Consider the following 13,079-nt stretch of genomic DNA (forward strand, 5'->3'; position numbering starts at 1 on the left):
AAGGAATCCACATAAATCACTGGGGCATTATCTCAAGCATAGAACTGCCCCATCCCTAAGTCTTATATTACTTCTGTGGCTTTATATGAATATGATGTAATACAAAAGCAATTTCTACAAATAAAACCAAAGTTTCAAAATAAATGTCATTTTGAATTAAATCGAGAAAAGAAAAAACTTAACATACAGCTCATGAATATTTAATTGAATGCAGACAAATCTACCTTAAGCAGCATAAAACAGTGAGCGCAATCTGTTCAGAGTGCAGGAGGTGCTGCTGTTGTGTTCAGGATTTAATTAAGCAAGTACTTTGTAAATAAATAAGTGCCTGACCAAATAAGCTAACAGGGTTGATGCAGAGAAGAATGCAAATCAGTTATACCCCTTTCAGATATACAACCCGGGAAATTTCCTGCTCAGACCCGGGAATTTCTCCTGTGCAAATTCCCGGGTATTTGGTCAAGACCCCCCTTTCACACTACAGTGTCTACCCGGAAAATTCCCAGGTAGACCCCTTTCAGACAAGAGCAGGGTTTTTCTGCTTACCTGCCTCTTCTCTGCCGTCTGCGCCTCCTAGCCTATCCCTTCTCTGGCTGATGATGATGATGTCATCATTCAGCAGCCGGAAGCTGGCCAATCATAATGCAGATTTTTTTTTTTATTATAATCTTTTTAAAATTTATTTTAATTCCCTGGTGGTCCAGTGGGAGTGCGGGCGGCCTGCTGTGGCACAGCTGGCCGGCGCTGGGGGTGGTGAGCAGCAGCGCTGAGCATCCTATAGGACGCTCTGCGCTGTCAACTACATGTAAAAGCTGCTTGGTGCTGCCCGGGAGTAGTAAATTCCCGGGTAGCACCATTCAGACAGAAGCAGGGTAATTTCCCGAGACTTAAGTCCCGGGAAAAACCCTGGTCGATTGCAGGGGTAGCTACCCGGGAACGTGAGCATGTGTCCTGATGGTTATCGCCAGGGCCGTAGGGAGGGTGGTGTGGCCGTTGCCTCCGCACAAGGTGGAATCCTCCAAGGTCACCGGCCACACACTTCCGGGCTCAGAAGGTCTGTAGGAAGAGACCTCTTGCGGTGGTGCGCGGCGCACCAAGAACGCAGGAGAAGGTTCTTGCCCACCCTCCACTCCATCGAGGGAAAGGTAAGCACTCAGGGGGAGGGGGTGGGGGAGCGAGAGGGGTGGCAGTGCTGCACAGGGTGCACTGCCATCCAGATACGGCGCTGGTTATCGCAAGGAGACGCAGAATGGGTTTTAACGCTGTGGATTTCAGTGGGCATTCCCGGGAGGGACAGTAGCTGTGTACTGTCAGTAGCTGTGTATAAAGACACAGCAGTACTTGGAAACCAACTTGGAGTTTCACTGTATTAAGCATTATGATTGCATGTGCTTTCATATAATTACATTTGTTATTATAATTCACACTAGTGGATTCATTATCCCACATAACTAAGTACCACATTACCTAAGTACTAAAGGTGATGATATTATCCATTTGGTCAGAGTGTGCATGCAGTCTGTATTATAATCGTTAGTTATGCACTTTTCTCATATTTTATATCAGGGGTGCACAGTATGAGTGTTGGGGCTGCGAGGGGGGGGTCCACTGATTGTCAGATTTGTGGTCAAAGAACAATGCCACACTGATAATTGGGCTACCAACTAAAATAAAGTGTTATCATGTTCTACACCAGTGGTTCCCAAACTGAATGCCGTAGGACCTTGGGGCCAGGTACTAGCACGGATGCCATTGGTGGTTCATGACCAAATCAAATTATTCATGGTCAATGTGATAAGCAATATCGCTGCTGGCAGCTGCCAATCATAAAATATGTGGACAAACAGTAGCACAACCCTGTCCACCACCACATAACCCTAAATATTATAGGTAAGCACAATATACTTCATTTAAGATTTAAAGAAAAAATTCTCAACAAAAAATCTTTGGGTTTTAGACCGATAATGACAATTTCTTATCATGTTATTCGCGGGAATAAGAAATTATACCTTGCCCAAATGTACTATTAATCACATCCAGGGACATGGGACTCCAGGAGCCGGGGCCGTTCTGCACATTCGCTGTCTACTGAACACGCATGTGTGGTGGCCATTGCCGGGGAGGGTTCCCAGTAATTTGTGGGAAGTCTAGCCCATAGGCTACTGTGGCTAACGCCATTTTCACATTCTGGAGCTTGGTAAGTCTGACAGCTTCTCAGCCCCCATAAACCAATGGGGGCTGCAGCTACTGTCGGAATTGGAGGGACCACAGCATATATGGAGATATCCCTCCTTCATACATTTGGGGGGTGCTTAATATTTGCAGGTACCTCCCAAAAATGGGGGATATGCCGTATATATTTTTTGATAAATTGCTCTGCACACAAACACTTAGCATCCCAGAGGAATGTCACACTGATCCTTGGCATCAAATAAAACTTTCACACTGATACCTAGCATTCCAGTACAATGGCATATTGACCTTTGTCATTCAAGAGCAATGGCACACTAATACTTGGCATCCCAGGTTAATGAAACACTTGACTTGGCATCCCAGAACAATGACAAACTAACACTTGGAATCTCAGAGAAATGTAACATTAAAGCTGGGTACACACTTGTCCAATCCCCAGCAGATCGGACCGCAAATGTATTTATTATCCGTTACTTATATAGCGCCACCATATTCCGTTGCACTTTGCAATTGGGAACAAACAGTAATAGAACAAGACTGGCTACTAACATACAGACATAGAGGTAAGAGGTCCTTTATCAGAAGCTTTCATTCTATAGGGAAATAGGCAAGGCCGAATTAAGGCCCCAGGGCAACCAAATTGTGTTGGTCCCCTTCAAGCCACACGGAGCCTGCCAACCCCCCCCCCCACGCACACACACAGAGACCAATCGGTGTCTGCTGAAAGTGGCGGGGGTCCCCCTTCTTCACAATAAACAGCACCAGGCTAAACCAGCTGGTTGGTTAATGCCATAGCAGAGGGACACACATTAACCAGCCCCAAAACTGGTCAGCCCAGGGCTGGAATTCCTTTGAAAGTGGGGACCCCAAAAAATAAAATGGAGTCCTCCCTTTTGAGCAGCTTCTGCACCCGTGGTGGTGGTGGTGACTGTGGGGTTCATTGTTCCTTAATATTGTTCTTTACAGGCTGCCTATAGGTCGCAGCAGGGGCCTCTCTCAGCATGCCGGCACTTGAAGAACTACAAGTGCCAACATGCCCTGACATAAAGGGCCCGCTGGCACCTGTAGTCCGCTTATAAAGAAAATATTAAAATAAACACATGACACCTATTGTTATAATAGATTATGAGCCAGCACCTTCACCTGAGGGGGCCGCGGCCTTTAAGATATTTTGCATGGCCGCCACCTCGACCAGGGCTTCCGACATCTTCATCTTTCATCTTCACTTGGGAGGCTGCAGCCTTTAAGCTCTTTTGCATGGCAGCCGCTTATCCAGGACTTTATCTGTGTACTCTATCTTCAGGAGGTCTTCCTGGCTCTTCCTCAATCCTCCTCTGCTGATGGACTGACTGATCCTGCCTCATGCTGGCTAATATTAGTCGGCACAAGGGGATGGGGTGATGATGCAGCGAGTCACAATTGGCTCGTCGAGGCCATCTTGAATTTTAAAAATGGTGCCATTTTTGAAAATGGAAAATGCCACCATTGTGTATGCCGCCCACTGCTGAACTCTACAAGCATAGGCTCCGGTCCCATCGCTATCCCTCAGCCACCTCCATGCCGCATCACATCAGGTCCCGCAGCATAGGCGGATGCTGTTAATGTGTGGGGCTGCCAGGCAGGAAATTAATCAACAGCTCTGTTCTCAGCAACCTACACATTACAAAACTGTTCGACTGGTCATTTGTCGGATCGTCTAGTTTTTAAGCATGTTTAAAAACCAGGAGACCCGACAGGTGACCAGGATCGGGTGTGCGGGTTGGTCGGCGGAGGGTGCACACTTGTCCAATGTCGGACAAACCATCGGTAGGGAGTTGGATTTGCTGAGGATTAGACAAGTGTTTACCCAGCTTAACACTTGGCATCCAAGATAAAAGGCACACTAATACTTGGCATCCCAGGTCAATGGAACACTTGCACTTGGCATCCCAGAATAATGACACACTAACAATTGGCATCCAAGAGCAATGGCACAATAAGATTTGGCATCCCAGAACAATGGAACACTAACACTTGGCATATCAGAACAATGACACACTAACACTTGGCATATCAGAATAGTGGCACACTAACATCTGCATACCAAAATAGTGGCATGCTAACACTAGGCTTACCAGAAAATTAAACTGTAATATTTGGCATCACAAAACAATAACACAACAGAGCTTGGTACTGTATACCAGAATAATGGTACACTGTCACTTGGCATACCAGAAATATGGTACACTGACACTTGGAATACCAGACAAATGGTACATTAACATCTGGCATCCCAGAACAATGGTACACTGACACCTGGCATTCCAGAAAAGTGGCACACTAACACCTGGCATCCCAGAACAATGGTACACTGACACCTGGCATACCAGAATAGTGGCATGCTAACACTTGGCATTACAATGTTAGACAGAAACTGACTTTCTATGAGATAGGAGGGACATCACTGGTTTAAAGAATCTTTATCTGTATTATATGAAATAGTGCACAATTGCCCTGATTCACTATGGATCACTATTGTGATCGTAGTTGCCGTTACGCATGAAGGTCTGCTACGAAAATATGCTAATGACTGCAATAGCAAAGCCAGTACAGAGACACCCAAAGCCAGCATACAGACGCCCACTACCTCTTTCACACATCCATAATACATTGCAATCCTGAGTATACATCGAGAACTTCATGTAACATCGGCCCCTCACGCACAATTACAACAGGTCTGACCTCACTCAGAAATTGCTAACCTCATCGCACGCAGTGAGTACACAAGCTGTGTACGCCGTCACAGTGGCTTAATTATGCATTCCCAAGTAGCGGCGTTCAAACAGACACGCCTGCATTTCTTCGACCATTCCCCTGTCACCTGACATCACTCACTCTCCAATGGCTTTGTATCTGCATAGGTGAACACAGAGTGATCGCAATGCTAACTCGCGCATGTGTACTGCATTGTATATGCATGCGCAGTATGCAACAATCGGCCATCTGCGTACGCTATCGCAATAGCGATCCATGCTGAACCAGGCCCAATTTGTAAACTGTAGCTGCAACATTGCCCAATTTGTGATCTATGAAATAAAATGAAATTACAAATATAAAATGTTCCCTATCGCTACATAAATAACTACTAATAAAACCTGAATGTTTGCATCTTTATACAGTAAACTGGCTCCAGGTAATAGACAATGAATGAACTTCTGTGAAATAACTAGCGCCACAGGCAAAATTCAAACATATGGATTCAAGAGTTAATTTTTCATCATGTAGCTTAACATCAAAGAAACTGTTAACTTTTGGCAAAGTGTAACATATATATATAAAACATGCATTGCTCAGGGCCAGCAACAGAAATCATGGGGCCCAGCACACACTTTTTTTAGGGGGCCCCCATCCCCATGTCCCAGCAGCCAGCCCCCTGTCAGTCTCCCTCCAGTGAACAGCCCCCTGTCAGTGTTCCTCCGGTGGCCAGCCCCTTGTCAGTGTCTCTCCAGTGGCCAACCAGCTCCCACAGTGTCCCTGCCACACTTACCACGCCGCGGCTCCTCTACTGTTTGTTAGCAGTGCAGCACTGGCTGATGTCATGACGTCACGCACTGCGCTGCAATATACAGAAAAAAACTTTATTGCACCTGTCACCGCAGCTACATTAGTACAGACTCCCCATACAGCACATATAGCAGCACAGGCAGTGATCAAGGGAAGTATTATCTGTGGCCCCCTCCAGGGCCCCCTAAAACCTCGGCCCGGTACAGCTGTACACCCCTGTCCCCGGGCCTGCGAGTGCTCATCAGATATTTAGCAGTAATACTGGATATATATTTGGCGTAAAGTAATAAAAGTGTACTTGGTGAACATTTACCGGCATCCTAATTCCTAGCCCTAACCCGCCCTAACCCACACCCTAACCCTCCCGGTTAGTGCCTAAACCTAACCCCCCTGGTGATGCCTAACCCTAACCCCCCCATCTGCAGCCTAAACCTAAACATCCTCCCTCCCGCTGCCTAACCCCCCACCCCACCTCGTGGGGCCCAAACCTAACCCTCCCCCCAGCGAATAACAGCTAACCTGGCCCACTATACTTATCGGGATGCTGGCTGTCGGGATTCCGGCATCGACATCTCAACTGATGTTGGGATTCCGGCGCTGGGATTTCGGCTGCCGGCATCCAGATCATAGGTAAATTGACTACATCCCGGGCTAACAGAGCATGGAGCAGAGGGCCTGATTCAGAGCCGGACGCTCTGACCAGAGCGCTCGCTCTGAATCAGTGCCCTCCTACCCAAAAATGGAGCGGCCTCCAGGCCGCTCGCATAGCTGTGGGTGACCACCCACAGCATATGCGAGCGGCCAAAAAGATGGTCGCGATGGTCAAGACCATCGCGACCGACGAGACCCTGCGGTAGGGTCTTGGTGACCGCAAGCCCCGGAGTGATTTTGGCTCTATCAGAGCCAAAATCACTCCCACTGACATCACTAGTGATGTCAGTGGGGCCGGACCCAGACGGTAGGCGTTCCCATGGGAACGCCTCCGTCTGACAGTCACGCCCCCGGCACACCCACCAAAGGGGGCGTGCTGTCAGTCACCATCGACAGCACGTCCCCTTTGGTGCGAGACCCGGAGCGACAGCTTGGCTGTCGCTGTCCGGGTCACGCGCATGCGCATGACGGAGCTCCCTCCGTCGTGCGCATTCGCATTGGGGTAACATCGACCCGCTTGCGAGTGTCCTGCGCTCGCGAGCGGGTCTGAATGACCCCCAGAGTCTCAGTCAGAGAGTGCAGTGTGTGCTGGGCTGGCAGTGTATGGAGTAAAGATTCAGGGCCTGATTCAGACCCGCTCGCGAGCGCTATGCGCTCGCAAGCGAGTCGATGGTGGCCCAGTGCACATGCGCACGACGGAGCCGGCTCCACGGACATCACAAGTGATGTCAGTGGGAGAGCTTTCGGCTCTGTTAGAGCCGAAAGCTCTCTGGGGCTTGCGGCAAAGAGACCCTACCACAAAGGTCTCGTCACAAGCCCGATGGTCGCAATGGTCTTGACCATCACGACCATCTTCCTGGCCACTCGCTATAGCTGTTGGTGGTCACCCACAGCTATGCGAGTGGCCAGGAGGCCACTCTAAAAAACAAGAAGGCCGGCCCTGATTCAGAGCGAGCGCTCTGTCAGAGCGTCGGGATCTGAATCAGGGCCTCAGTCAGAGAGTGCAGTGCAGTGTGTGTTGAGCTAACAGTGCATGGGGCAGAGTCTCTGGCAGTGTGTGATTGACTGGCAGTGAATGGAGCAGAGACTCAGGGGTAAATATACTAAAGTGAGAGTTTTTAGAAGTGAGTTTTAGAAGAGATGTTGCCCATAGCAACCAGATCCTAGCTATTATCTTCTAGAACAGGGGTTCCCAACCATGGTCCTCAAGGCACACTAACAGTCCAGGTTTTAAGAATAGCCATAGTTGAGCACAGGTGACTTAATTAGTACCTTAGTTATTTTGATTTAACCATCTATGCTTTAGCCTGGATATCACTAAAACCAGGACTGTTAGTGTGCCTTGAGGACCGAGGTTGGGAATCACTGTTCTAGAAGGTGCTAGTTAAATGTTAAGTAGAATCTGATCGGTTGCAATGGGCAACAACTCTTCTAAAACTCACTTCTAAAAACTCTCACTTTAGTAAATTTACCCTCAGAGAGTGCAGTGTGTGCTGTGCTGGCAGTGCATGAAGCAGAGTCTGGAGTCAAGGAGTGCAGTGTGTGCTGGGATGGCAATGCATGGAGCAGCCTCTCAGTCAGAGAGTGCAGTGTGTGCTGGGCTTAGCTGTGCATGAAGCAGCGTCTCAGTCAGAAAGTGCAGTGTGTGCTGGGATGGCAGTGCATGGAGCAGAGTCTCAGTCAGAGAGTGCAGTGTGTGCTGGGCTGGCAGTGCATGGAGCAGCGTCTCAGTGAAGGAGTGCAGTGTATGCCCCACCTCTCACTATTATGTGTCATGCAATAATAAGAGAGCAGCCTGGGAGCTGCCTTCATTTGCTGCTGCTGTCCCCTCGTCCGGTCTGACTTGTGCGCAATGCTGCAACTGCTGGGACAGTGGGCTCTGTGTGTGTGAGCTCCTGCAGGATCAGATCCCAGCCGGCCCATCATCTAACATGAGTAAAAGCCCGGATGCTCGCCGACCTCTTTCCTTGAGTTTCACCATAGACAGTATCCTCAAGTTAAACTCCAGGAGATCAGAGAGCAGCAAGCCACCCAGAGCCTGCATAGAGAGGCGAGAGCTCCTCAGACAAAGGGGGGAGGATGATGCACAGGAGACAGAGCTAGATGACAAGAGGAGACCCTTATTTCCTGCACCAGGTACTGTGTTTCCCCGCTGTATATACTGCATGCGCTATTATATTCACACCTGTGTCACTAGCTGGGCACATTTACAGTATGCAGCTATTGGCCAGTTGTTGCACTTACACAGCTTTTATGGAGTAAAACATTTATACAGCGCTCTGTGCAATGTTACTATAAACAGTAACTACAGAACTTATTGGCACTGTTATACAATAGGCACGTACAAAGCTACGTATATACTTCATATTAAACAAGGATTTAATCATTAGTTTTTATAAAGAGATATTTGTGCAGTACTTTATTTATGTACATTATTCACTGTTACTGTAAAACAGTTAATTGCACATTGTTATTTTATATAGCTGTTTACTTATTACTGTTGGTGTGCATTTAATAGTACATGTTATACAACTGTTTATTATTACATGTGTGCATGTAATTGTATGTGTTATACAGCTATTTACTTATTATTGCATGTGTGAATGCAATTGTATATGTTACACAGCTGTTTACTTATCATTGCTTGTGTACATGATATACAGCTATTTTTATTGCATGTGTGCATTTATTAGTAAATGTTATACAGCTGTTTATTATTACATGTGTGCATGTAGTTGTATATGTTACATAGTTATTTACTTATTATTGCATGGTGCAAATAATCATATATGTTATCCAGCTGTTTACTAATCATTGCTTGTGTGCATGTAATAGTGCATGGCATACAGCTCTTTATTCTTTCGGTTGTGTTGCATTTATACAGTTATGCAGGTAATGTTTCCAATAAACATATACTGTATTATAAATGCCGTTTAAAAGTAATGAGCATTTACCCAGCTAGGCTGCTATATGCATTGGTGCGATGTATATAGGTCGTACTACAATATACTATTTACCTAGAGTACATGAGTACTTATATTACTGTGGAATAAATACCTATTTTTCACTGCATTAAGTCATTCCCTGCTTTAGAGGATGGTTTATAATTGATGCAAATTACAGACACTGAAAATGGAATTTGCAGTCTGTAGATGATTTATTTCCAGCCCCCACTACTGGGATATAGTGGATGTCCCCGGGATATACAGTACATTAGGAAACGTGTATTTGGAGCATCACATAGAGATCTGCTGAGAATTTCTGCAGCTGGGGCTTTAGCAGACATAACACTGCTGAGCATATGGGGGAATCTCATGCTCCAATCCAGGCTGGTACAATCTCTACAACTGTTGTAGCACTAAAAGTTTCAGCGTGCCCGATTTGTGTTTGGGTAATCTGGGAGATATAGTTCCCAACAGCTTGGGAGCAACAGGCTTCATACCTTCATATATAATCTCAGAGCAGCGTTTAATGGACACCCACAGCTTGGAAGCTGTACATATGATATGATAGGCCTTCTGAACTATATAACCACTGTTTTCTGTAAGTTATGTATTAATGCAACAATTATTTTTGATTGTATGGAATAAGCTACATTACACAAATCACAGCAGATAACACATTCTGGAGAAGCCTATATGTGTGTCACTTTGTCTAATTATCATAATTGCACTCTCATATTTATGATGCATATTCTGCGCACTTACATGTCTGTCTAACCACTAACATCCTCCTGTGATTTACATAGTTTATGGTCATAGCCTTGCCTATACAACGTTGCAATTATTCATGGTTGCATTTACAGGATGTATATTTTGAACATTGCACATTGATTATTTTCTCCCCATTTACAGGCAGTAGGAATTGCTTTTTGACCTCCACCCCAAGCCTTAACTACTGCATCGACCAGCCTGAGAAGCACAGACCTTTGTCATGCAGGGCGGGCACCCCTGACAGCCTGGAGGATGGGACACCCCCATCCCCCGATCTGCTGGGCAAGAAGAGCAAGCTCCTGGCCAAGAAGAAGACCCGCACCATCTTCTCCAAGAGCCAGATCTTCCAGCTGGAGAGCACCTTTGACATGAAGAGGTATCTCAGCAGCGCGGAGAGGGCCTGCCTGGCCAACTCTTTGCAATTGACTGAGACCCAGGTGAAAATCTGGTTCCAGAATAGAAGGAATAAGCTGAAGAGACAGATGTCAGCGGAGCTGGAGGGTCCAGTATTAGGTGACCCACCTGGAGACATCCCAGTCATCTACAAAGACACTTCTTTCTTAAATAGATGCGTGCTTCCAATGTCCTTCCCCATGGTCTATCCTGGAAGCCCCATCTCCTACCTGTGCTTCCCCAATCCGGGCAAATACTACAGCCTTGCGGATGGAGATGTATAAAAGGGACGCAGAATTGCACGAACTGCCGCAATGCAGGTGTAGCCCCTTCCTAGACACTGCTGGAAGTAAGGAGTCAAGCATTGCATTTCTGGCCCTTTATTATCAGGCAATGGCAGGGATTTTATTTTATACAGTATCTTACTACTATCTGCATACAGCATGTACACCTATTTTTGTATATTTTTTTACAATCTACCTAATAATTTAAATACGTCCTATGCAAACAAAAGACTTGGAAAGGGATACCAATCCCGTGTATGTGCACTTTCATATCAATTATTGTGCTTTTTCCCTTTGCCAGTGATACATTAGATGTTACATTAAAAAAGGAAAAAAAATCAGAGTTTTAAATCTTATAAATACTAACATCAAGATCTAGCCAAAGGATAAGCAATTATTTTAGTAGTAATTTTTTTTTAAATAAAAAACTACATATATTTGAAGTAGAAACCCTTTAGGAGCTAACTGGAATTATTATGTACCGTTCAGTCCTGGTGTGGTGTTTTTTTTTTCTCCTCCAAAAATGGATTTATTACAATACATGATATAATAGTCCTGATTATTCGTTTCCCATGACTTGTAAGAACCAAAGACAAATTTCCCTCTAGTACAACTCTGAATAAAGGGGATCTATCTGGTGGTTCGGTGGAACGGTTCAGATGAAGCACTGTTGTCTTAATCAAACAAAAGAAAAAAAAAAAGAAAACAAACACAAATAAACGCAAATTTTAACATGTCTGTAAATAAATTGGTCTTTTTGAAAAAGCAATAAATAACGCTGTTGACATGGGCGGAGCCTGAATGTATGTGTAGCTGTGTATACCAAGCAGGACGCCCATTACATGTGTCCCTGTCTGAGTCAGCTTAGATTTAAAAGTGGATTTAACGGTAAAGTTGAAGTATCTAAACATTCCACGGAACATGGGAAACAATTCAAGAGAAAAAGCATACTAAAAATAAAAAGCATATTACTAAATAAATAAATAAAAACATATTGATCAAAAAAACATATTTAAGCATATTTAAAAAAATCACATTGAACGGTTCAGCATGGAGACTGGAATGTTGGAATGTACAGACCTTAGAGAATAACTATGTCTTAAACAACACAACTCTAAAACAACAATAAAAAAATATTTGAAAACATTCTAGTGGTAAACAGTAAAATGAAAGGGTAAATATATATATTCCAAATGATTCCTATTCAATTTAATCTAATCTACCACCATATCTAATAGCAGTTAGTTCAAGTAACTCAATGATCTCAATAAATCTTGCAAATTAGATTAACACTGTAACAAACGTCATCCATAATTTACAGTGTGCGTGTGTGTGTATATATATATATATATATATATATATATATTTACATACATGCATACACACACAATTTAATAAAAAGTGCACTCCTGTGTTTTCCTGCACAAAACAGGAACTGAGTGTATGTATGTATGTATATATATATATATATATATATATATATATATCTTACAAATAAACACTGTCAGAGTGGACATTTCTGTTCACTCATTTCCATTTAATGTGCTGCATAAGACACTCATAACACTGTCAGAGTGATGTACAATAGAGACAGGTCAGCAATTTAGCCCTGTAATCCCTGTCATACATTGCGCTGACTATCCCCAGTCTATGTTGCTATAAATTACCGAGGCAGGGGAATGTGAGCGCTAATTACTGTAAAGTCACACCTATATCTCAGGCAGGTGGGTGCAATAAATCAGGATGACTGATGGATACACTGTTAGCTAATTGTTTTGTTGTTTGTTTTTAATTATACATTACTGATCGCCTAGCTCACACTTGTCCTTTAACAGCCTATTATTTCGTTACAAATAACAGCAGACTGTTCTATTATTATTCAGCAAGGTTCTCAATAAACTGACCATATTATGCTGCACATAAGTTCTATAGTTTGTTGTCGGTAAATAACTCTGTATTTGTGTTGTTATAGCGTTTGCTCCTGTCAGTACAACAGATGAAGCCCATATCTGGGCGGTATATCCATAACCTTCTTAATTGTAGGTTTAATGAGCCAAACCAAGCACTTCTTTTCCCAGGCAGTTTTCAGAGCAGAGTTTTGGAAACTCGATGAACAGATTTTCTGTATGTCATTAATCTGTATTTATATTATTCCGTCAATGAGGCTTGTTCGGTTTACAGGTCATTATCCCAATTACACCACATAATCTGTGCGACACTACTTTATCTATATTGTCTTTGCATAGTAGATTATAATTGCATCTCATTTATTTTAAATGAAATAAAAATATGTAACATTTTC

General features: G+C 44.3%; 1 protein-coding gene across 1 annotated transcript; it reads left to right on the forward strand.

Annotated features, from left to right (window-relative positions):
* The first annotated feature begins 8,221 nt into the window (after positions 1-8,221).
* LOC148453767 (homeobox protein HMX2-like) lies at positions 8,222-11,578 on the forward strand. Its single transcript, XM_088461743.1, has 2 exons — positions 8,222-8,523; positions 10,242-11,578. The coding sequence occupies exons 1-2, from the start codon at positions 8,319-8,321 to the stop codon at positions 10,775-10,777; spliced, it is 741 nt and encodes a 246-aa protein (XP_088317869.1). The 5' UTR covers positions 8,222-8,318; the 3' UTR covers positions 10,778-11,578.
* The last annotated feature ends 1,501 nt before the right edge of the window (positions 11,579-13,079 follow it).

Source organism: Taudactylus pleione, unplaced genomic scaffold (genome assembly GCF_031769625.1).
Source record: "Taudactylus pleione unplaced genomic scaffold, aTauple2 ptg001091l, whole genome shotgun sequence".
Classification (NCBI taxonomy): domain Eukaryota; kingdom Metazoa; phylum Chordata; class Amphibia; order Anura; family Myobatrachidae; genus Taudactylus; species Taudactylus pleione.

What these genes read in the sequence shown, in the direction of transcription:
- LOC148453767 (XM_088461743.1), top strand. Translation starts at nt 8,319, where the DNA reads ATGAGTAAAAGCCCGGATGCTCGCCGACCTCTTTCCTTGAGTTTCACC. An exon ending in ACCCTTATTTCCTGCACCAG is followed by an intron (nt 8,524 to 10,241) that starts GTACTGTGTTTC and finishes CCCCATTTACAG; the next exon opens with GCAGTAGGAATTGCTTTTTG.